This window comes from Pipistrellus hanaki (genome assembly GCF_964339955.1).
Source record: "Pipistrellus hanaki genome assembly, chromosome: 4".
Classification (NCBI taxonomy): domain Eukaryota; kingdom Metazoa; phylum Chordata; class Mammalia; order Chiroptera; family Vespertilionidae; genus Pipistrellus; species Pipistrellus hanaki.
In genome coordinates this window covers 69,136,883-69,163,309 of record NC_140506.1, presented here as the reverse complement: position 1 = coordinate 69,163,309, position 26,427 = coordinate 69,136,883, and the positions used below count along the sequence as shown (strand labels likewise).

Genomic DNA, 26,427 nt, shown 5'->3' with positions numbered 1-26,427 from the left:
AAAGTAGTTCATGCTCCTCTCTATCAATCCACGTAAGCTTAATTTTTTGTTTGTTTTATAACATCCTCATTTCATGATTTCTACAGATTTGTTTTATATTTTTATCAACACAAAATGCCAATTGCTCACATATCTTTCAAGAATCCTAACTATAAGACAGTTTACTTTTACTTTGTTTATTATGTTCCTTCATAGAACATAGCCTTCTAAAATATTAAAATCTAAGAATAGGCAAACTAAATATTTGAACCTTCACATTTACTCTATTAGCTAGGCAATAAAATTACTACCAGAACTGGGATTTCCCTCTACCTCTCCCCTAAATTCAGTACAACTCTAAGCGCCTTCAAAGTCCCAATGAGCTTATTTTAGCTTATCTACTCTAATCAAATCCTTAGTGGCTTTTCAAACATAGAAAAACAGAATTAAATCTAAACCTTAGCCATAACCAGTTTGGCTCAGTAGATATAGCGTTGGCCTGTGGACTGAAGTGTCCCAGGTACGATTCTGGTCAAGGGCATGTACCTTGATTTTAGGCACATCCCTAGTAGAGGGTTGTGCAAGAGGCAGCTGATCGATGTTTCCCTCTCATTGATGTTTGTAACTCTCTATCCTTCTCCCTTCCTCTCTGTAAAAATAAATAAATAAATAAATAAATAAATAAATAAATAAATAAATAAATAAAATATATTTAAAAATATAATAAATAAACCTTAAATGCTGTCTACTGAAGTGACCCCAACACTTAAGAAAAGGATTTTCCTTTTATTATGCTCCCTGTAACTTCTACACATTTCTCATCAAAAGGTGATGGGGGGATGATTTATTGACTAATACCTTAATCAATAAAGAAATTAAAATGCAAAAAAAAAGTCATGGGGGTAACAGAAAAGGAAACAGGCATATTTTAGCTCTATTGCCTGTTCAGCTTGCTTGATTGTGATGCTCCTGTCACATGTACTGAAAGGTGACAATATGTGAAATTTGCAAGAGGCAATATAATACAGTTTAGAGGTAATCAAGTATACCTCTAAATTAAAAATATTAAAAATATTTTTATTTTACTGAATTTAATATGCACAAGGAAAGGAAGTATAAGTTATTAACTTGATCTTCTGTAATACTCAAAAAAAAAAGCTCGACAATTGATGAGACTATTAGGAAGATTTTATAAATAATAGAAATGTTATAACTCTAAAATTAAGTGTATATGTACATACTAATACACCCTTGATCCAGCCAAACTTCACAACTCCTTTACTTTCCGCAGCATATGTAACCACAGCATCTCTGGTTGGAGTACTTTCTTCCCCGTTTGCAAAGCCATCCTCAAAAGGTTCCTGATTATAAAAGGAAAAATGTGAATTATGCTTAAGAATTATTTAAAATCACCTGATAAAAACAAACATCACTAAATACACTTAACCATATTTAGAAGGACATAATACAGATTCCCAAGGACCAAGGTTTTCCGAATATCTTACCTGAGGAAAATGTAAAGCAATAAAGCAAAAGAAACCTTAATTATTGAGTTTTGAAATATTTAAATCTTATGACAGTAAACCCATTTTAATCATTTCCAATTTTAGTTAACACCTTTGCAATGTCTGGACAACACAGTGAATACTGTTTGTTAAGTACAGGTTAGCTAGGTGAGTCAATTCAAAATTTGTCTCTCGAACCACAAATTCACACTGCCTAATTGGCATCTTTACCACATATGAAATTTCAGCTGTAACAATTTTTTCCTGACCAGTGTGGCTCAGTTGAAGTGTTGTCCTGTACACTAAAAGGTAGTGGGTTCAATTCCTGGTCAGGGCACATACTCAGGTTGCAGGCTCTATCCCCAATGGATATTTCTCTCTCCTTTCCTATCTCTAAAATCAATAATAAAAAAATTTATAACTCCTCTTCATCACCAATGAACAATTTTCTCTTTATAATCTATGACAGCAGAATTACAAGGATCCCAGCATTCACTCAGAACTCCTGATACTCCTTGTCTGCACTCAGTCACTTCGGTTCTCTTCACTTTTTCCTTTGTAATTTGTCTCACATTCATACATGAGCTAGTTATACATGCATTTCCATAAACAGTGTTCCCTTCTTAGATTTTTATATTTCATATATAATTCTATAATTCTTAGTTTTTTTTGTCCTCTATTTTCTCTTTCCCTCTGTTCTTTGTTCTCAACTTTTGTTCAGTGCCAATACACCCAAGTCATGACAAATTTCCAAACCAGTAACAGTGCTTTAAATAGGGTAGAAGGAGATGTTGAGAGATAGAAAATGTTCTAGATCTAGAGTCATGTCCCTAACACTATCCCCATAGTTCTTCCTCTACCCATATTCTTAACAGCAGGGAACAAAAGCAGCTATATTCAAGCATCATTCTTTAAATACAGAAGAGCTTGAAAACCGTGATCTAGATTTCCTATAGCACTTTTTATAAAACCATTTTCAGTGGTTGATACCCTCTAGCTAATTTTGAACATAAATACATTTTCATAGAAACAAGTTGTTGCAAGTTCTGTGTTACCTCAGAGCAAAACCTGTCATGATCAAACTTCCCTATTTTCCTTGACCAATGTGTTAGCCAAGTAGACTCATTTAATTCTGTTCAATGCATTATTACTATATGCTTTTTCAAAGTACTATCAACCTAGATTAGCTCTTAGATTCCAATTGATATATCTTAACTACTGCTAACATTTAGATTTTTATGCAACAAAAGAAACATTAAAATAAGTTAGATGCTACAATGTGTTTAAGTGTATCTTTTGGAAATTACTTTACCTAAGCTTTTTAATTATAAGAGAAAAATAATCAAATTGTCAACTAATCCCCATGTTTGTATTAACAGACAGCTATAACTTTGACTATGTGAAATACATAGAAAATAAATCAAAGATCACTAAGAACTTAAATGAATTTTAATGTTAACCACTTCTGATAGTTCAAAAGTCTAAAAGAAATTATCATAATTAACCTTTCAACAAATAGTTTCAAAACCACTGTATCAATTACATACTCTTCTATAAGGAATGCCTCAGGCTAACAGTATCTAGAACTAACCACTCACATAAAAACATTTTTAATAACCCCAATCTACTAAACTTTTTAAAAAACTTTTTTCCATTCATCAATTGATGATCACTTGGGCTAATTCCACATTTTGGCTACTAGGACTAATGCTGCTGTGAACATTTGTCTACAAATTTTTGTGTGGAATTAGTTTTCATTTACCTTGGGCATACACCTAGGAATGGAATTTTGGGATCATGAAAACTTTTGAAATGACTACTTCTGGTAATTTTTCTCATCTAATATCAGACTACAGACTGTCACACCTCATTTCAGTCAGTGTGTCTACTTGTTGTTATTTCTTTCCCTTGCTTACACTCATGTAAACATTAAAACCAATAACCATTAAACTTGTTAGATATATGTATAAGTAGAAAAGAAAATTATTCTTTACAAGAGCAATCCACTTTTGGCTACTTCTGTTAGATATGTTCTAGATGGTCAAGTATCGATGACCTCAGATTTTTTTTTTTTTTTAAAAGGTCCTGCATAAAGACTGATGACTTAACTGTTCAATTATTCAAATAAAAGCCAGAACAAAAATGTTTGTGTAAATTCAAATAACTAAAGTAGACAACAGTTGCTCATTTTTCATTCTGATATTTAATACTGTTCAGTTAATTTATGACTTTAAAATATTACATAATCTCCAAGTATCACCAGAAAAACGTAACTGTGCATAGTATACACAAAAAGACATCTCTTTTTCCATCTCTGTTAAAGATGTGTGTATGTAGTAGGCTATTTTCTGCACATATTAATGCGGCATCTTACAATGCAAAGGTCTATGCAAGCACCTTAAAATTTTTGTGTGGATGTCCACCAGAATTCCACTTCAAAGTTAAAGATTTAGCAGTAATTATGCTAATTTTCACTATATTGAGGACTATATTAAAAAACAGAGTAATATTTTCTATAATATATGAAACAGTATTTTAAAATACAGATGGGGTCCACATAAAATGACAGTTTATCTTCTTCATTATGTTCCGGTAGTTCTATTTCAAAAAGTGTGTTAGTAATCTCAAACATACAACTCAAAAATTAAAACACAAATGTTATTATTTATAGCTCAATCAGTATATTAAAATGTAAGAAATTGGGTTTACAGTTGTGTCAATTTCCTGAAGTAAGAGGAAACCAAAGTAGAATACACATACAGGTTTCTCCCACTATCTAAAAGTAGAGTGTGACTATGAAACCTTTCATAAGCTGAAATGGCATAAAGCAAAGAAGCAATTACTTTAAGATGCATCTTGCTAACAAATGCACACAAAAAACTCAGATGCTCACAGTTAGTTAGTTCTAAGCTTATGATGGCTTGATACCAAGAGGCTGAGTGCAGTTTCCAGAGAAAGTTACTCTCACTGTGCCCTGCCTCCATAATGGCTCGCTGCAAAACAAATGCAAAACGCTATTCTTGCTTTTTGCCTTTTTTTCATTAAAAGCAAAATTCCTCCTTGGAGGTTCTTCTCCCCCCGCCTCTCCTCCCCAATTAGCTAAAATAGATACTAATGCAGGTCTTTTTTATTTATTTATTTTAAAGAAAGAGGGATAAAAAGAGAAATATCTATCAGCTACCTCATGCATGCCCCCTACTGGAGATTGAGCCTGCAACCAGTGCACGTGCCCTAACTGGGAATCAAACCAGCCACCTCTTGGCACATGGGTGGCCATTCAACTGCTGAGCCACACCAGCCTGGCTGCAGGTCTTAACAAAGTGGCATAAAGTAAACTTTCAAAAAGTGGGGGTACCTGTATTTTGTTTCTTTAAATACATCAGTTTCAGAGAAATAAGTAAATTGTCTACACATTAAAACTTATAATTAAGAAAATTTCACACAATTATGAACTATAAATTATGCTGATACCAAGGTACATAAATAAAATCTTCAATCTGCCATTTTCACAGAAATGATGGACCTATGTTTCTTTTACTGTTTTTCACATAATGAATAAAATGTTAAAAAAAAAATAACATAAATGATTTTATGCAAAGCACCATATTAAATGAGGTGGAATAAATTAATTTGGATTTATTTGGTGAAATAACCCTTCAAAAAAAGGAGCAGTGATTCTCAATCTACCAAGCAGGGATTGAGGGTGAGTGACGTGAGAATGGGAAAGAGAGGAAAAGAGAGAGGATAATGGAAGACCTAAATAAGAAGACCCTCAGTAACTAAAAGGATCTCTTAATGAAAGAAATAGAGAACTAGTAAATAATTATTGTCAGCCTGAAAAGGAAATGATTAATTCAACTGAACATGCTGAATTTGAGGAGTCATGAGATGATTAAAGAATTCTACCAGGCAGTTAAAAAATTCATGATTGGAACTTAGGAGAGGGGCCAGGCTAACAAGCCAGTGGGTGAAGCTATGGAAACAGAATGAAAAGAGAAACTTACAGAGAGAAAGCAGGAGGAGTTGAACATTTTTCTGGGGACTTAGAAAATACGAAGGGAACTTTGGTCTCCATGATCATTATTTCTTTGCAGGGTGTAGAGAAAATAATTTTTACACTGTGGATAATATCTCTCTTTTATACTCAATTTTCACCTCAACCTGGTCATTCTCTCTCCTTTAACTATGGTTAACATTATTGCACACCACTTCCCTTATCTGTCACCAGAAGCCCAGCCAAACTTATTAAAATACTTCAGCACATTCCTCAATACAGAGCAACCTAGCTTTGCCACACAACACTGAACTAGTTTTATAAGACATCCATAGACCTCTCTGCTGCCAAATCTAATATACATTTTTCAGTCCCTGTCTTGCTGGACTTTTGAAACAATATACAATGTATTAACCACTCCCTCTTTCGTGAAACATTTCTTGAAATACCACATTTTCTCTCAGCCTCTTCTATCAAGCAATTAAATAGTAAGAGTCCCTTCAACTTGATCCTAAACCCCATCTTCTTTTCTCTATATTTTCTTCCTAAGGTCATCTTACCAGACCTGTAGCTATAAGCAACATCGAAATGTGTTAAGTAATAATTGATGGCCTCCATTCATTTCCAGATCAGACTCCTCTGAATTTCAGCCCTGTGTAGGTACATACTGATGTTGCCACTTAGATATTTCATAATGTTTACTATTCTAATTTTTATCAAATGAAAATAAGAAATTGTCAATGTGTGATGAACAGCAACTTTCCCTAAATAAAAAGAAAAATAATTTACCTTTTTTGATTAGTTTTTATTTCCTGAATTTTCTAGTGAATACTTAACTATCAGAAATACTGTGGAAAACAGTATGGAGTTTCCTCAAAAAATTAAAAATGAAATCCCATTTGACCCAGAAATTCCACTTCCCAAGAAAACAGAAACACCAATCAGAAAGGATATATGCACCCCTATGTTCATAGAGGCATAATTTACAATAGCTAAGATTTAGAAACAGCCTAAGTGCCCATCAGCAGATGAGTAAGATCAAAAAACTGTGGTACATCTACACAATGGAATACTATGCTGCTATAAAAAGGAATTTTTATTATTTGCAACAGCATGGATGGAACTGGAGAGCATTATGCTAAGTGAAATAAGCCAGTTGGAAAAAGATAAATATCACATAATCTCAGTCATATGTGGGATGTAATGATCAACATAATTTGATGATTAAATTTCATTTAATTTATTTAATTTTCATTATTACTCTCTTGATTTTTTTTTTGTCTAAATGTCTCCTTTTCCCACAATTGATCCCCTCCCCAACCCCTTCCCAGCCCGGGCAAGCCCCCCCTGCCCCACTGTCTGCGTCCATTGGTTATGCTAATATGCATGCATATAAGTCTTTTGGTCGTTCTCTAACCCCCCTTCCCTACCATTTGTCTCTAGATCGATCTATTCGTATTCATCGAATTCTGCCCCCTCACTGGGTCTCTGAAATACATATCGCATTAACTCTTGGTCATGGACTCACTGCTTCTGTATAAAGGTCCGTTTATTTAAAAGAACAAAATCTACTTTTAGCATCACCTCTGCAACTAGCGAGTGGTTCTTAAAACTAATACATAGTTACAGTTGGCCCTTGAATAAGTTACATAGTTAATGTAAATATTGTGTAAGATAAGATATTGATTTACAAAAAATAAACAAGGGTAAGTGCTCACTTCAGCAGCACATATACCAAAAAACAAGGTTGATTATTTATTGAAGATGAAGAAATCTACAAAGAAAGAAAGTTTTTCATTAAGACAAAGTCATATATATTAGCTAATCAGCTTCAGGCTGTCACAAAACATGGGTCAACAATGACTAATCCTGCCAAATAAAGACTAGGAAACCATACTGTGTCTAGCATTCTGATCTGGGAAATACCATTTAGATTCCAATCATCATTCATGTATCTTTTTACACAGTAAATCAACTTTACTCAATAATCTAACATGACAGAAAAAACATAAACGGGGGAAATGGGGGGGGGGGTGTTTACAAAGTTTTAATGCATTTAACAACTGTTCATTCAGAAGAAGGTGCAAGGTAATGGCTATTGTAGAGCATTCAAAAAATTTAAAATATACATAAATGTTTACCTCATTCAGGTTATCCAAACTCAAATTATTCTGGAAGACCACATCATTTAAATGCTTAAAAAATTCTACAACTACCAAAAAAAAATTACAAGTCCAACAGTAAAGAAGAGCACACACAAATAAAACCAATAATACAGCAATCTCTTTCAGAAGTTAATTTTAAATTCTAACCCAATTAACACTTGCACTGGATGAAAAACAAGATGGAAAAGACTAGTTATCAGTGTAACAAACTGCCTTAGTAGTTAAATATTCCTTATTTCCATATGTTTCTTAGCAATACCCTTACAATTTCTATCTAATAGAGTAAATATGCAAATTGACCATTACTCCAATACACAAGATGGCCAGCAGGGGAGGACAGTTGGGAGGGACCAGGCCTGCAAGGGAGGACAATTGGGGGCGATCAGGCCAGCAGGGGAGGACAGTTGGGGGGACTCAGGCTGGCCGGGGAGGGCATTTGGGGGGAAACAGGCCTACAGGGGAGGCAGCCAACCAGGAAGGGCAGTTATGGGCTACCAGGCTGGCAAGGGAGGGCAGTTAGGGGTGATCAGGCCGGCAGGGAAGCAATTAGGCATTGATCAGGCTGGCAGGGGAGTGGTTAGGGGGTGATCAGGCTGGCAGGCAGAAGCGGTTAGGGCAGGCAGGCAGGTGAGCGGTTGGCAGCCAGCAGTCTTGTATTGTGAGAGTGATCTCAGATTGGAGAGGGTGCAGTCTACACTGAGGGACACACACACCCATGCACAAATTTCATGCACCAAGCCTCTAGTTTGATATAACTACACAAACACTTTGAAAATACAATGGGAAGGGATGGTTTTTTTCACATATCAATGAACAACCCAGTATAATTCTTGATAAGAACTGGTTTGTAGGTTAGGAAATAATTTGGCTTTCCATATTTGGGGATGAAGTGAACCCTAACACAATTCAAGTTTACTGTGATATATACCAGATTTTGTTTTTCTGCTAAGTAATATTGCAAGATATAACAAAATAGTTTTTCTGACTTGAAGAAACAAGAGTTTCCTATAAAATCTGGTTGTACATCATCTAGGTATGGTTACTGATAAACCAAAAGTTGATTTATGAGACCCTCATAATCTGCCAGGCTTACTTTAATAACAACTACGATTTACTGAAAGCCTATTGTGTGTCACACTTCCCTAATGCTTAGGTGTCCTATTGTCCTGAATTAATAATGATCTCATATTTTTTTCTTTCTTTCTTTGCAGATTGTCCTATTATCCATCTTTGAGAGATAGGTACATACTATGACCCCCACTTAACAAATGAGGAGACAGTCTTTTAGACGTTAACTTACCCCAAATCATATATCTATTAATGTGGCAGGGCAGAGAATCTTCCCAATGGTAGAATTACACAAGGAAAATTATTTTATTTACTATTTTGGGCAAGGGGACAAAAGATAGATAACTCACTCAACTCAGGAAACTGTCCTGCTCGAACCTCCCAATTCCCATCTATTTCCACTCCTCACCTCGCTTCACCTTTCCTTCTTTCCTGTGCTTCCAAACTAAGGGCTTCTGACATGGTCCTCATAAAAATGACATTAGTTCTGCACTGGATGGCACTAGGTGGATTTTTTTTTATTTTTTATCTCTGTGCTTTGTAGAAATTCCTCCAGGATTTACAGTATCTGTGATACTCTGCCCTAGAGGATTACTACAGACAATTGCCCCAACCACCTATTGAGGAGAAAGAATTGCTAGTGTCCAAACATAATCCATCTGGAAGGCATGTCCAATGTTTAAGTATGAAATTGTGTAGTAGATAGAGTTATGTGTTTTTATTTAACCTGGTAGAGAGAGTAGGTAAAATAGGCCAGTCATTCCCTTTCTATGTACCTAGGATTTTCTTTTTCTAATTAAAAACCACATATAAGTGGACCAGGAACAGTTCAAACCTGTGCCACTCAAGGACCAACTTTAATATTCTTCAACAATACATAAAGATAGTAAAAATCATTTTGGGTGGGAAAAAGTCAGGTCAAAGGCCCAAGGGAAATTATTACCTTTAAGTCATGACAACAGCTACTTTGATGGAGGGATCAGAAAATAGTGTACAGAGGCTATGGGTGCCAGCAAGGAACTGTTTCTTGACCTGGATGATGATCATTTGAGTAAGTTATATATTTATGGGTTTCTCTCTGCTCTATTCCACAATAAAAAGAAAGCCTTTTAAAAAAGTAAGCAAAAAATATGTTAAGTGTTTGGTATACTGCCTGACATTAACAAAATAAGTGCTAAATAAATTTTGGCTAATATTATGAACAAGAAATAAGTGATCTATTATTACAACTGCCCATGTAATGAGTTTAAATAACTGGATGTTGAACAAACACAAAAAATAGATACTGCAAAACGTCATTCATCTAGACCAGGGGTCTTCAAACTACGGCCCGCGGGCCACATGCAGCCCGCAGAGGAGTCTGATCCTGCCCGCCAGGTTTTTTAGGCAGTGAGTGCAGCAGAGGTGTTACACTAGGAATTAGTAGTTCATATAGTCCGGCCCTCCAGCTCTCTGAGGGACCGTGATCTGGCCCCCACTTTAAAAAGTTTGAAGACCCCTGATCTAGACTCTACTACATACGTCGTATAATTTGATATTGGCAGAGTTTCAAATCACCTCTAGAGGAACTTTACATTTAAACATGGCATCACCATTCTGCCTGTTGAGAAAGGATTTGTTATCTACTAGAGGCCCAATGCAAGAAATTTGTGCAAGGGGCTCGGCCTTGAAGCCCTGGCTTCACCCAGAAGGTTGTCCAGAAGGACATCTGGAAGGTTGTTCGGCTTTCTGGTCTAATTAGCATATTATGCTTTTATTATTATAGATACCATTGGCAAGTCAGTAGGGTATAGTGTGAAGAATGTGGGTTTTAATGATCAAAGATGGCACTACTAGAAATATATTTTTTTTTAAACAGGATTGGAGAGTGAATTATGCCCCCCCCCCTTTTTTTTTAAGACTTTGATGGGAGGAGGAGAGAGAGGTGAAACATCAATATGAGAGGGGAATATTGTATTGATCCACTGCCTCCTGCATATCCCCTCACAGAGATCAAACCCATAATTGAGGCATGTACTAGAAATGTTTTGCAACTTCTCTGTAACTAAAAATGTGCTTAGGCCCTGACTGGTTCGGCTCACTGGATAGAGCACCGGCCTGCAGACTGAAGGGTCCCGGGTTCGATTCCGGTCAAGGGCATGTACCTTGATTGCGGGCACATCCTCAGTAGGGGGTGTGCAGGAGGCAGCTGATTGATGTTTCTCTCTCATTGATGTTTCTAACTCTCTATCTCTTTCCCTTCATCTCTATAAAAAAGCAATAAAATATATATTTAAAAAAATTAAAATGTGCTTAATAAGTAACTTCCTTTCTTCCCTATTTCCTTTAGTGGCAACCAACATGCACCTTACATACAGCAGGGCTAGCTTAGGTTCATACTGGATTATCAAAATCTCTGGACTCAGCTTTAATTAAGCAAGTTAAATCTTTGCTAATGACAGCCAATGGAGTGGAAGTCTTTATTTCAGGGCACTGTTAATATAAAAGAATTTATTGTTTTATTTACAAGCATCTTATTATTGACTTAAACTCCAAATTACACTTCAAAAATGTTCAAGGTCACCCAAAATTATGATTAAAATTCTAAAAACAAGCCTCTGAAATCAAGTATTAATAAAGTTACTTTAAAGATAAAAATTTCTAATATATTTTAATAGCATCTGGTTGATACTAAGCAAAATGTTAATACCATGACACATAGCCAAATGAGTAACTAAAAATGATGCACACACATGCAAATTTAGATGCCAAAGTGGCTGGATTTATTCTAACAGTTTTTTTTACCAACCCCTAGCCAGTTACTTCATCCCAAAGCTACCAACTTTTCCTATCCGTGCTGTCGGTGATTGGTGTATTCAGTGTAATGCTCCCCACACAGACTACTCTCTCAAAACAAGTATTGTTTTACAGGAGTCCAATCTGCTCTGGTTAACAATGGTCTATTAATACCCAGCGGAATTAATGCAAAGCTCAAAACTCAAGTGCCACAGATAAAAGTGATGGCGTGGCCATGTGACTTTACAATAAACCAAGTCTGAACTGCTAATTGCAGTTAAAGAACTCAGTCCTCTACCTAGCCCATCATGTTCTTTATTAATTATTCAAGACTAAGTTACAACAGAATGCATTAAGAATAGCATAATTATCATTTCAAATCCCATACAACTTATTGTCAACAAGCTAATAACTTGAAAAATTATTAGCTTTAATTCAAATTACCAGAAAATTTGTACCTTCCAGTATTAATTAATAATATATTGACGTGGCTCAGTAGGTTGAGCATCATCCCATGCACTGAAAGATTGCTGGTTCGATTCCAGATCAGGATACATATCTAAGTTGTGGGCTTGATCCCCAGTAGGGGAAGGGGAGGGGGGCAGGAAGCAGATGATTGGTGTCTCATTCTCACATCGATGTTTCTCTCTCTAAATCAATAGAAAAAAATCTTTTTTTAAAAAAAAGAAGACTATGGGGAACCTTACTGAAGTTATAAGAAAAAGTCTGGCTGGTATGGCTCAGTTAGTTGAGGGTCTTCCCATGCACCAAGAAGAGGTCACCAGTTCAAATCCGAGTTAGTGCACATGCCTAGGTTTCAGCCTCCCCAGGAGGCAACCAAACAATGTATGTTTCTCTTATTGATGTTTCTATCTCTCCCTCTCACTTCCTGTCTAAAAATAAATACAAAAATAAAAATAAAAAATATTTTTTAAAAGGGCCACTTAATACAATTCAGTATACATGGTTAAAGCCAAATCTTTGATTGTTAACACTTGTCTATATAGGGTATTTCAAAGTAAAGAATCAGCACATCCAAGAAAATAACTATTTACTAAGTTATAGGGAAAATCAAAGTGTACAACTCTCTAAACATGTTCTAGGATACTGCTTCTCAAACCTGACTTTCTGAGAATCACCAGAAAGTTTTTCAAAAACTACCTATATATTCTTTTTTTTTTTTTTATTTAATATATTTTTTTGCTTTTTCACAGAGAGGAAGGGAGAGAGATAAAGAGCTAGAAACGTCGATGAGAGAGATACATCGACCAGCTGCCTCTTGCACACCCCCCACCGGGGATGTGCCCGCAACCAATGTACGTGCCCTTGACCGGAATCGAACCTGGGACCTTTCGGTCCACAGGCTGTTGCTCTATCCATTGAGTCAAACCGGTTTCAGCAAAAACTACCTATATATTCTTTTGAAAGAGAAACTTCTATAATTTTTCTCCAAGTGATTCTTTTAGAAATTTGGGGATCACTGGTCCAGAAGAAAAGAATAGAGAGACAGAAACCTAATTTCAAAAAAATAAAAAATTCAGCTTCATCAGGTATTAGTTATGTGGCTTTAGGCAAATCACAACTTTGCAAAATGAGTCTGCTACTCCAAGACCTTCTGAAAACCCAACTCCTCCAAACTAGATTTGAAGACCAAATAGTTTAAGAGTGCTTTAGAAACTCTAACAATTTATACAATATTAAATTCCACAGCCTTTCCAATTAACTCTCAGAAAAAAAATGAATTCCCTGATTCAATAAATACTTCACTGAGAGCTCTGTTCTAGAAACCTTTGAGGAAGAATCCTATACAAAATTAGATGAAAATTTGAATGTGAATAATTTTAAACTCGTGGTGAGTATTTAATGTGGAAGAAAAAAAAGAAGAAGGGCCGAAACCGGTTTGGCTCAGTGGATAGAGCGTTGGCCTGCGGACTGAAAGATCCCAGGTTCAATTCTGGTCAAGGGCATGTACCTTGGTTGCAGGCAAATCTCCAGTAGGGGGTGTGCAAGAGGCAGCTGATCGATGATTCTCTCTCATCGATGTTTCTAACTCTCTATCCCTCTCTCTTCCTCTCTGTAAAAAAATCAATAAAATATATTTTAAAAAAAGAAGGAAAAGGAGGGTGCAGGCCAGGCTGAGAGAGACACCTCCTGTGCACGAATTTCATGCACCGGCCGTCTAGTCTATATATATAAAAAAGAAGGAAAAGGAATGTAAAATAGTAACCTCTGTGATAATAGAAATTTTCTATATCTCCAGTGTCTAATACAATAGCCACCAACCAAATGTAGGCAATTAGCACTTAAAATATGGCTTGAGTAATTTAACTGAAGCTTTAGTTTTAATTTAAACTGAGTTTAATAGCCCACATGTGACTAGTGATTACAGAATTTAAAAAACACAACCCTAAAACTTATAAAAATCTAGGTTGCATTTTTGAGAGCCATGGATAAGGAAAGGCAGAGGAAATGGAAGGAAAAAAAAACTTAGGAAGATTCCATTTATAAGATACCTTTTTGTATTTCTTTTTGAAGATATTTCTATTAGGAAAATATATATTCATACAGTGAAGCTGAGGAATACAAATCTTTGGAAGTAGCACCAACTGGGAGTCAGAATGATTGCTGCAAGTTCCAACCCTGGTGCTGCCTGTTACAGGCCCTATGACTCTGTAAGGGCTCCTTAGCTCTTTTTGTGTGTTAAACTCCAAATATGCAAATTGTGGCAATATGCCTGTCAAATGAACTATAGAGAGTCTACATAACAAATATAAGATATATATTTTTAATAAACAGCCACAAGCATATTCTGCTTCCCATACAGCTTGAAGTCCAATCCAGTTGAGTCAAATAACCACATTAATAAATATACATGAAATAAGTGCTTTAAGAGAAAGGGGGCTTGTTCTGAACTGGAGAATAATAAGGCTTCCTCTCATAGGAAATAAGGATTAAAGTGAAATCTCTAAACTGAAATGTTAACTGTGTGTATAAGGTGGAAGGAAGGAAGAGTTCACAGTATCACAAATAGTTCCTATGGTTCCCATTGTGTCTTTAAGTAATTTTAATACTCAGAGGTAGACAATGAAGGACTAGTTTTAAGCTTATGGATGACATAATCAATTTTCTGTTTTGAAAAGATCCTTCTGGGCACAATAGTGATGGGAGGGCACAGTGAATTTGGGTTACTGTAGGGTGTGTGCAGCAGTTGGATCTAGGATGGTAGTAGTGAAGATAAAAAGAATATTTAGGAAATAAAGGTGACAGGACTTGGAGATGAATTGGATGTGAAGGAATGAAAGAAAGTGTCAAGGATGACTCATGTTTCTCACTTGTGCAATATGATGCATGGTGGTACCATTCACAGAGACATAGGACACGCTGAAAGAAGACTTGGGTTGTTTTGTTTCTGAAGTGGGAGTGAGGCAATTATAGGTCTGTGAGTCTGGGGTGCCTTTGAGATCCAAGCAAAAATATCAGCAGGCATTGGATGCCAAGAACTCAGAAAAGGGGTAAGGGTGGGTAACAAAATTAAAGGGGAGAGAAGAAAGAAGCCAGAAGAAGAAAAGCCAGAATCAAGCCCTGAAGGTGGCTCAGTTTAGAGATAAAGGAAACTGCAAAAGACACTGGGCTGAAAGAGCCAGAAAGGGAGAAGAATGAAAAGAGAGTAATGCCTTGAGCTGGTAAGTCAGCACCATCACGATGCTCCAAGGTTGTGGGTTCCATCCCCAGTCAGGGCACACACAGGAAGCAAATAATGAATACAAAAGGGGAGCAACAAAGTGATATTTCTCTCCTTCTCTCTCTAAAATCAATAAATGTAAGTTAAAAAAAAAAAGTGCTATTATGGGAGCCAAGTAAGTGATGAAAAGACTGCAAAAGAACATCAAATGCTGCTGGAAGGTTGAATGCTGCAGGGGAGGAAAATAAAGTGTCCTGGAATTGGTGATAAGAATGGAGATGACTGGTGACTTTAACAACTATTTAGGTGAAATGATGGGGAAGAAGTCATACTACAGCAAGTCTTGGATCCTCTAAGTTTCCCTCCACAGGAGTAACCAAGCCTGTCCTACCAAGCCACCTGACCACAAAAACTCCAAAATGATTTGCATACTAAACTCACATTGCTCAAAGAACTAATTCACACCAACTGACAACCCTGCCAGTTGGTTTTTAGAATTCTTAACCTCGATGAATATCTAATTTGTGAATGTTCAGGAACAGCATAGTGAACATTTAAAGCAGAGAAATTTCTGAGCCCAAGGGTGGTACAAACACACCAACCTGTTACTAGCTTCTGCAGAGAGATAACATTCCACTAAGCTATTTTTGCTTTTCAGATTTTCCCCTTCTTCCAATTAGAAATCACCAAGTTCTTTATCAGCTCCATGGTTTGTATTATTGCTTTAAGACAGTACTGAATCTAGTAAAAAAATGAAAGAATAATAAAGCCACTGGCAGATGACAGCTTTCATACTTTATTGTAAATAGGAAGCCATTTAACTTCAGTATTTTAAGTAGTTTTCCCTGTAGTCCGTCCCTCAACACTTTCATTTTATGTTTCTGCCTATTAGTTCCCCACCCCTTTGTATTCTATTTGAAAAACTGATTTTCATGGCTTTACCTAAATTTGTAGCATAAAAGCACATTTTTATGCAACTATTTAAAACCCATTTTCTTAAGTTATTTTCTTTTACTAATCAGTAGTTGCAATTTTATGTTTGAACAAATTGTAGAATTTATAGAATGAAACCCAACTGTTTAGTCCACCTCTCAAACTTGCTCTTCCCAAAGACCTCCCTATCTCCATCCTATAGACTCCATTCTAAAGTGGGAAACCTTGGCATTATTTTTCCATACACCCCTTCATCCAAACCATCAGCAAATCCCAACAGTTTTACCTTATAATATCCCAGAATATGAACACATCACTGTTTCAAACACAATTACTACCTTAATAAAAGTCCTATCATCTTGACTGAAATCCTGGTCTCCCAGCTTCCACAATTACCCACTTACAGAAGGATATTTTCCACAGAGCAATCAGAATGATATTTTTTAAAAGTTAGTTGAATTATGTCAAGTCTGTGCATTATACCCTCCACGACTCCCTATCTCACTCAGAGTAAAATCCTAAGTCTGTATCATGATCTACTTCTTTATTCCTCACTACTGCTTTGACTTCCTCTCCTCTCACTCTCCCCCTTGTCATTCATCTTGCTGGCCTTCTTATTTCTCAATCACACCAAGCACACACCCATCTCAGGATCTTAGTGTGTGCAATTTCCTCTGCATAGAGTGTTCTTCCCCCAGGTATTTTGCATGGGGTGATCCCTTACTCCCTTCTAGTGTCTGCTCGCATATCAGAGAGGCTTTCTCTAACTACTCTAAAACAGCACCACCCCAGCCATAACCATTTATCACCTTCAGTTATATCTGACCTATTTGTTCATTGTCTCCTACCATTAAATGAAAGCCCCATAATTCTGTTGTGTTCATTGCTGTATTATCCCCAATGCTTAGAAAAGTATTGCTGGTACTCAATTTGTTCATATTCATTTCACTTCAGCAAGAAACCGTTTTAATTAGTACCAGACTTTCCAAACACATATATAAAATATGTAATTAAATATTAATGAAGCAAGCATACTCAATAAATAAGAACCAAGAAACACTACTCCAGTCCTTGAGATCCCAACTGCACAGAATTAGAAATATGAGTCTAAACACAAATATACATAGAGAAAACATCAATTATGATAGCAGTGCACATTTATTTTCCACATTTTAAGTCCCCAAATTTATCTTTCCTTTTACCCAGGCAGTCAGTTGGTGTATACTAGGAGAATGTATATTTTATTATGGGTAAACCAGACTTCAGCGCTGGTGGCATGGGTTTAACCGGGTGAAGCCTCTGGCAAAATTGTGAAATAATCCAAGCTTGACTTTGCTACATGCAAGTATTTCTTATCAGGGTTCCAACTTTACTCAATCCTGGAACTATTCTACTCCCTAACCCCAGGGATATGGGCCATTCTTGTTCTTCCAGGGTGACTTTTAAGAACTCAAGCTACATACTGAATTAGTGTATGAAATTTCTTGTCCAAGAATCAATAAAGCCCATTTGGAAGCAGCTACAGGCATTAGAGGAAATAACATACTTGTTTATGTTTTATAGGAAGTCTTTGTTAAATAGGAGGAATTGTCCACCTTGAGACATTCAATGAACAAATCTTTATTAAATACCTATTCTCTGTATGGAGATGACCGAGATACAAGTTCAGATCCAATGGAAGAGGCAGTCAAATCATATAATACATCATCACAAGAATTCCTACGCATTTCTGTTATGTAATCACTAGAGGCCAGGTGCACAAAATTCATGCACTTGTGGGGGGGGGGCGCGAGGGGGCGGGTCCCTTAGCCTGGTCTGTGCCCTCTGGCAGTCCAGGAGCCCTCAGGGGATGTCGACTGATGGCTTAGGCCCACTAAGGTCAGACATCCTTAGCACTGCCATGGAGGCAGGAGAGGCTCATGCCAGCTGTAAGCCCGGCTTCTGGCTTTGCAGCACTCCCCCTGTGGGAATGCACTGACCACCAGGGGGCAGCTCCTGTGTTGAGTGTCTGCCCCTGGTTGGCAGTGTGTGTCATAGCGACCAGTCATTCCACCGTTCAGTCAATTTGCATATTAGCCTTTTATTATATAAGGATTCTATTCTTGGGACGTCACTGTAGAGAGGTGATGGTGGTAATCCTCATTGTGTCCCTCTCAACACCCCTGCCATCTCAGAGTAGGTCAGGGGTATAGATAGGAAGAAAAGGTAATAAGAAAGCCCTGGCCTGTGTGGCTCAATTGGTTGAGTGTCCTCTTGTGCACCCTCCTATGCGCCGAAAGGTTGCAGGTTCAATTCTTGGTCAGGGCACATACCCAGGATTATGGGCTAGATCCCTGGTAGGGAGTGTGTAATAAGCAGCAGATCAAAGTTTCTCTCTCACATCAATGTTTCTCTCTCTCTCTCCCTCTCCCTTCTTTTCTAAAAATCAATTTTAAAAAAATCTTTAAAACAAAAAAGATAAGAAGAAGATACTATGTCCTGGCATTGGAGTCAGAAAAACCTGGGTGTGAATTCCATTTGCATCACTTTCTATGAGAGTGACACTAAACAATTTCTTCAGCTTCTAATGGTCCCATTTTATCATGAGTAAAATGTGATAAGACCTATTTCATAATAATTAAAAAATCCACAAGCTCAGTAAGACATAAAAGACATGCGATGATATAGTTATTCTCTTTAATGCTCCCTTTGTATTAATGAAAAAGGCTAAAAAGGCCACATATCACCAGCAAAAGGCTCCCAAGCCATGGCCTAATGATAACTGTGCCAAAGTAATGCTACCTTTTAAACTGTTTTAATAATGCTTTACCCTGGCCAGGCATCTCAGTTGGTTAAAGCACCGTCCTGATATGCCAAGGATCGGGGTTTGATCTCTAATCAGGGCACATACAAGGAAAAAAACAATGAATGCATCACTAAGTAGAACAACAAATCGATGTTTCTCTATCTCCCTTCCTCTTGATCTCTTAAAAAAAATCAATTTAAAAACAAACAGTGATTTCAAATAATAACATTAATGCTTTAGATCCAGTAGGAGCTATTATATCATATTTTTCCACATTTGATAATCATGCTGCTCTCCCTCCACTTTTTTCTTCCTGTAGAGCACATGTGTCAAACACAAGGCCCACGGGCCAAATCCAGCCCGCCAGGCCTTGCAATGTGGCCCGCACCGCGCTGTCATCACTGCACTCCGCTGTCAGTTTATGACATTGTCAGTTTATGACTGTTCAGTAAACCATTCAGACCGCGATTTAGGCTGGATTTTAGATTTTGGCCCCTTCTCTGATTGAGTTCGACACCCCTACTGTAGAGGCAGGAATCACTACTTTGAGTTGATTTTTTGAAATACTAAAAAAACAAAACACACACACACACACACACACACACACACACACACACACAAACACACAACACAATTCCAGGCATTAGCTTTGAAGTTTCTGCCTTCTTGAAAACTTTTCTCTCAGCTTCCCTGAAACAGCTCTCCTAGCTATTTCTAACGAGCATAGCAGCTCCTTAATTTCCTTTGCTAGTGTCTCCTCAACCTCTAACAGACCTTTCCTTTAGACATTTTCTAGGCCTGATCCCAGATCACATACCTGTTCTCTTATCAATCACTCTCCTTAAATAGGTTCATGCATAACCTTAGACACTATACAAACACACAAACACACCACTACACACACACACACACACGATTTTTTATAATGATTTATATATTTTTTTTTCTGCTCCCCTCCCTCATAATGATTCATGGACTAAGATGTCTTACAGGCTACTCAGAATTCTTTTTTTATACCTCAAATCTATTCCTTCTCCAGTATTTCCTATCTCAGGCAACAGTACTGCCATCTATTCAGTTGCTCAAGACCAAAACCTAGGAATCAGCTTCTCTTCCACTCCTACATCCAATCCATCTACATCCAATTCAGTCTGCCACCAAGCCTTCCTTATCTGTTAGCCAGACCACAGTTAATAGCTTGTATCTCCCTGCTTCCATTCTTATTCCTGCCATCCACTCTCCACCCAGCAGCCAATTTTAAAACAAAACAGATCATGTTGCCACCTCACACAAAATCCTTCTATCACTTCAGACTACATTTATGGTAAAATCTTTCACTGGTCATCTTATTGTTTTTGAGATCTATCCCTCTCTCACCTTAGCACCGTCATCATGCTGTTTCCTCAGCCTGGAATGTTTTCCTACCATATCTTCAAAATCCTTCAAGTTTCAGCTTCCAGGCTTCTCCAACCCAGTTAAAATTAGGTCCTGTTATATCATCACTAGAAGCCTATACTCTTCTTCCCTAGCATTAAAAAAAAACTATAACTATGTTATGTGCAACTATTTGATTAATGTATGTTTAAGCAGAGTCAGTATCTGTTTCCCTAATCACTGCATCATTTCACAGTGCCACCGTCATGTGTCCAACACCTAACTCCTTTCACCAATAAATATTTGAAACAGAAAACTCATGAGTGTTGGCCCTAGAATGGCTGCATAATACAAGATATGCCATGGATATTTCCCTTCAGTTGAATTTTTAGGCAAATACTTTTTAAAAATCCAGTGCTAGGCAATGAAAGGAATTCAAGTAGGAGGAAGACAAATTCCCCTAAGAAGTTTCTGGAGTGCCTGTCTTTTTACTTTTTTTATTCTTCAATAGTTCCTAGCACACAGTCAGATCCCTGGTAGTTACTTAAAGCATTTAGTGACCAAAGTACTACATAATAATCAAAGTGCTAAAATTAAATGTCATAAAATTCTACATAATAGGGTTCACTGAAGGCTAGAAGCATTAGAAAAGTGTTTAAGTAGATAGAACTCAATTTAGACAGGGCGAGGAATAACTTTTAGGGATTTGCCCAACTTATGCTATCACCCCTCTCACCTGCCCTCCTTCAACAGCAGTATGGCCAGATTTGTACTCCTTAACACAAAACACTTCTATAATCCATTTGCTGAATTCTAAGCAAAATTATCTTCAATATGAGATTCTATGCTTAGTTATCATATATTAATAAAACTTTTTTTTGGCCATTAAGGACCAGAGTTGTATATGATAAAAACTTACAAAGAATTCATTACTATCTGTTGCATAAATGAAACTTAACAAAACATTTTACATGCTACATTCATTTAATAATGTAGGTATTAAGAGGATCTAAAATTGAAAACCTAGTGTTTAACTATGTACTTTCTGAAGGACCAATATAAGATCAAAATAATAACTACATTGGCAATTATTTTCCAAGCACTGCACATGGGCCTTTCTGTGCATTTTTCCCTCCTAATATTCAGAATAACCCTGAAAGTTGAAAAAACTGAGGCTGAAAAGCTGGGTAACTTCAAGTACAATACAGCTTACAATACAGGTGTTCTTTTTTTAGACAATGTAAACTGAACCAAAAATGCCAAAACAAACATCAAAAAACCTGAAGTTTTGTAGAACTTCAAATGCTTGGTTACTGAATTTAAAAATAACAAAAACTTTCCTAGGAAGCAAACAAATTCAAGGAATATAGCATCCTTTAATCTGAAAAGTCTTTCTAGATCAGCTGATGTGGTTCTGTGGTTGAGCATTGACCTATGAACCAGGAGGTTATGGTTTGATTCAGGTCAGGGCACATGTCTGAGTTGCAGACACCATCCCCCAGTAGGGGGCGTGCAGAAGGCAGCCAATCAATGGTTCTCTCACATCATTGAAGCTTCAATCTCTCCCTCTCCCTTCCTCTTTGAATTCAATGATATATATACACATACATATATATGCCTTTCTAAAACTCATGGGTAAATATAGAGTGCTTTACTGCCAAACTGCTCAGCTTTGGTGCAATATACCTGAAATTCACCTGCATTAATATGTTCAATAAAAGTTCTCTAAAGAAAGAAAAATTACCAGCTACATAGCTACTCTACAAAGAATTTTAGTTTTAAAAGGAAAAAAAGTAACAGATTTGAGAGAAATTACAGAGTGTTATAAAAGTGTTTTTCTTCTAATATAACAAAATACCACAACAGAATAGCAGTAGCATTATCCAAAGCTAAAAGATGTCAAGCTTCTAATCAATAAGCTGTTAAGGGTTGAGACATCTATAATTATTTCAAACTGTATGAATGTTACATTATCTAACATTGGGACAAGTAGTTTTGTATGAAATGACTGTATGAGATCAAATAATCACATCAAAAAGAAATTACATACTTCTGTATTTAAACTTTCCACACTATGATTTTTTCAATTTGTATGGTACCAACTCTTTGCATTCACAAAATTTCATCAATGTAGCCAAAACCGGTTTGGCTCAGTGGTAGAGCGTCAGTCTGCGGACTGAAAGGTCCCAGGTTCGGTTTCAGCCAAGGGCATGTACATTGGTTGTGGGCACATCCCCAATAGGGGGTGTGCAGGAGACAGCTGCTCGATGTTTCTCTCTCATCGACATTTCTAGCTTTCTAACTCTCTCCCTTCCTCTCTGTAAAATATCAATAAAATATATATTTTTTTAAAAATTCATCAATGTAGTCATTACACATTGTAAAAGCAAACTTCAAGTATTCCCATAAAATAGTTAAATATTGGTTGAATCTCAAAAGCATCAAAGTTATCTCAAAATAAGAATTTTGTACCATCAAGAAATAAAAGTCATATGTGGCCATAAAATGGAATTACAGAAATAGTAGGGATTATTTTCTGTTAACAAAGTATAACCATCTATGCAAGACCCCAGAAAGTTTTTCTGGACTTCCTCCACAGAAAAAAAAAAAAAAAAAAAAAAAAAAAAATCACTCCCCCTCAATCTTCCCCATCTTATTTTTATAGCCCTCTCCCAAAAGGCTAACATTAAAAATGGATTTATAGCATTATCAAGAACAGCATGTCTCTAAACTTATGATCTTTGCATATTCGAGGTCGCAGGAATTGAGCTTTAATAATTCATGGACCACAAACACGCCCCGTTAAGATTTTTCCCTCCAACACTAAAGTTCCTACACTCTTGGGATCCCTAATGGGTGTCCCTGAGCCATACAACAATACAACCTTTAAAAAGGACACAAATGGTAAGCGTGCTCTCCGGAGATGTCCTCACTTAAACCTCCTGCACGTTCACAACTGTCATCCAGAGAGGCAGTAATGGTTAACCGCGGGTGAGAAACCCAGCGGCACTGACAGCTATAACTGGACCTGGACGGGGAAGGTTAAAGGCAGCCTCTCCAGTATCGCTGCAAACTTTTAGGAGATTACGTTACATTCCTCTGCAATTCCACCCTTGACAGCTGAGTGCAGAGATGCCAGCGAGTGGTGCACATCCATCCCGGCCACCTCACCCACCGGCGGAGAGCGGGCGGCCACATCCCAGGGCCAGCGCTGCCCTGCGGCGGGGAGAGGAGGGCGGGCTGGCCAGAGGGCTGCAGGGGCAGGGCCGGGAGCGCTCACCTTCTCCAGCTCGTCGTGCAGCTCCGCCAGGCTGGGCCGGAGCAGCTTCTCGCCCAGCTGCGCCACGGTGTGCCGGTAGTGGTCGATCCTGGGCACGGCGTCCATGGTGTTGTGGCCGAAGGTGCGCTGGTAGTAGGTGTTGGTGTGGGTGTCATAGTAGTAGTGCTGGTGGTGCCCGCTGCCGCCGCCGCCCGAGTGCAGGCTGCTGCCCTCGCTCAGCACCGTGTCCCCTCCGTTCTGGAAACTCACGTTGGGCCCGTCGCCTCCGAGCCCCGCCGCCTCCGACTGGCTCTCCTCCGCCGAGGAGGCGGCCGGGTCCACGAAGTTCACGCGGAAGCGGCCCTTGGCTTCCTCGCTGCCTTTGGCCGGCCCGCTCTCGCCGCTGGCTTTCCCATCCACCGAGGTCTCCCTGCTCCCGGCCCCGGCCGCCGCCGCCGCGGCCGCCCGCCCCGCGCCCTCGGACACCACGTCCACCTGGAAGCGGCTCAGGCTCGGGGTGGGCCCCAGCGGTCTGCCCTGCCCGTCCCCGGCCGCCGCGCCGCCCTCGCCGCCCCGGCTAGCGGCCGCAGCATCCTCCGGCGGAGCGGACACGGCCGCGCCGGGCAGGTTCACCCCGGAGGCGGCCGGCGGCGTCTCTCCCGCTCGGGCCACCCTGGGGACGCCGGAGGAGGGCGCCGGAGGCCCCGGATCCATCGCCTCCGACCCGCGGCGAACCGGCGAGCCTGGCGGACTGGGCGGGCTGCACGCTCTCCGCGCCTCAGACCCGCGGCGGCCGCGGTCGCGACACCAGAGGAAGGAGCCGGCTCCCCGCCGCTAGCCCGGGCCGGCGCGGACCCACCGGCAGCCGAGTCTGCGCGAGAGTGCGGCCGGCGCGGGGCGGGCCGCTGTTTAAAGGCTCGGCGGCGCGGCCGCGGCCGTGGCGGCTCCCGCTGCAGCACGCGGGAGGCGGGGCCCGAGCTCCCCTCCCCTCGGCCCGCCCACCGCGCTCCTGCGGGGCCGCCCGCCGCCGCTCCCCGGGCGCCCGGCCCTCCGGGGGCGCCGCGCTACCCGCCGCGAGAGCGGCCCGCGCCCGGCTTCAGGCGGCACCAGCCACGCGATCGGGGGGCGGCCGCGCGCCGCCGGGCCGCTGTCGCCGGGAAGATCTCCGCGCCGCCGCCTCCTCTTCCGTCGTCGCCCTCCTCCCGCCCCTCCGCCTCCTTCCCCCGCCCCGCTCTGCGGAGCTGAGGAGTGGGCCCGCGGCTGTCGCCTGCTCTCCCCGCCTCCCGGGCTGCGGCCCACGGCCCGGCAGCCCGGACCACGGTCAACCAGGCTGCGGCGGACGGCGCCCGGCACGGCCGGCGGAGAGGCGCCGGGCCCCGCGTCGGCGCACGCGAATCGCGGATCGCGGACGCTCCCGCGGCGGCTCAAGGAGCTCGAGCCCACTGGCTTTTTTTTTTTTTTTTTTTTTTTTTTTTTTAAGTTCTCAACTCGCAGTACTCGGGCTGAGCCGGCGAGATCTCGCGAGATGCTGCAGGGCCGCTTCCCCTCAGGCGTGTGGTACCCGCGGCGGTGCAGGACCCGCCGCCCGCCCGAGCTCCTCAGGGTGACGCCGGGGGCGCTCCCGGCCGGGCGGCCGCAGGTGCTTCCGGGTTTGCGGGCGCGGGGGGGGGGGAGGGGGGGTCCCCCACCCCCACCCCCCGGGTGGCCGGCCCGGAGCTCCCGCCGGCGGCGGCCGGAGCCGCGGGGAGGCAGGGTTTCCTCCGCGCTCTCACCCGCAGGGCAGCGTCCTATTTGCATAACCTGAGCCTGACACCCGCGGGGATGCCGTGGGTGTGTCCAGACTTCCGAGGACTCCGTTCCTCTAAAAGCTGTGATGTTGGAAGGTGAGAGAAGAGAGATTAGATATGATAGATACCTTATGGTCTCCGGACCATTTTTAACTGGCGGCATTTCCAAAACTGCAGAGGAAGTTTTAGAAATGAAAAACGAGAGCGGTAACTAACCGGGAAGTTTCAGCACGACGGAGGCCGTGAAGAGTCCTCTGTTTTCTTTAAAACAGAACAGTCCTCTGCAGGTCTGTTTCCTCTAAGGGAAAACAATTATTTTGCCACTTCCTTAACAGAATCCATTTTAGCCTAAGTTCTACCCAGAGCCCTCCATGAAAGCATAACAATGAATGATTTCTGCAACCCCTTTCCAGTCACTTGTGTTTATGTGTATTTTTTTGTTTTATCTATCAGAACTAACACCGTCCTGTGCTGAATCCTAGCAGTTATGATCTAAGAGCCGCAGCGTCTGCAGAACTGTTTGAAAAATACAGTCCTGTGAGGGAAGCTGCAACCGGATTGTTTTTAAAAGTTGTCATAACCATGACCTTATTTGATCTGCACAACTTTTCATCTCGGTTTATCATCTTCGCTGTGAAGAAGGAGAGAGGAAGGAACCGTCCTTGGGTCATGTAGCTGTAGTTCTTAGATCCTCTCTTGAGCATTGTAATAGCAGCAGAAAGCCATGAGGCCAGAAAAATCAGGCGGTGCTTTAGGCAGTGCTCCTTCTGCTAGGGGACTGCTGCCTTGGTAGCTGACCTGTGTGGTACCTCTTAGCTCCAAAGCTAATTAGATGGCTATTTCAACATCCTTTGACCTGCACAAATGGTAAGCACCCACTATGAGGTGCCCTGTGTTCTGTGGCTATAGCCGTGAGCCCAAACAGACAATCCCTTCTCTCATGAAGCCTTGGGGAGAGGGAAGGGGGAAAGACAATAAATGATAAATAGGTAAAGTATATAGCATGCTCTAGGAATATAGAAATATAGAGCATGCTTTGAGGGCTACGGAAAGAGGACTAGGATATGTATGTGAGATTGGAGGTGGTAAAATGTTTCACGGTGTGGCCCCACTGAGAGGGT

General features: G+C 40.1%; 1 protein-coding gene across 2 annotated transcripts in view; it reads right to left on the bottom strand.

Annotated features, from left to right (window-relative positions):
• Positions 1-24,368, bottom strand: part of SLC12A2 (solute carrier family 12 member 2) — an 86,704-nt gene extending 62,336 nt beyond the window's left edge. For both annotated transcript variants that reach the window (XM_084880947.1, XM_084880948.1), the window contains exons 1-2: positions 23,541-24,368; positions 1,221-1,340 (exon numbers count right to left, since the gene is read on the bottom strand). In XM_084880947.1, coding sequence (XP_084737073.1) covers positions 1,221-1,340; positions 23,541-24,233 — 813 coding nt within the window. In that variant the 5' untranslated portion in view covers positions 24,234-24,368. The remainder of the gene's footprint in view (positions 1-1,220; positions 1,341-23,540) is intronic.
• Positions 24,369-26,427: the final 2,059 nt, after the last annotated feature.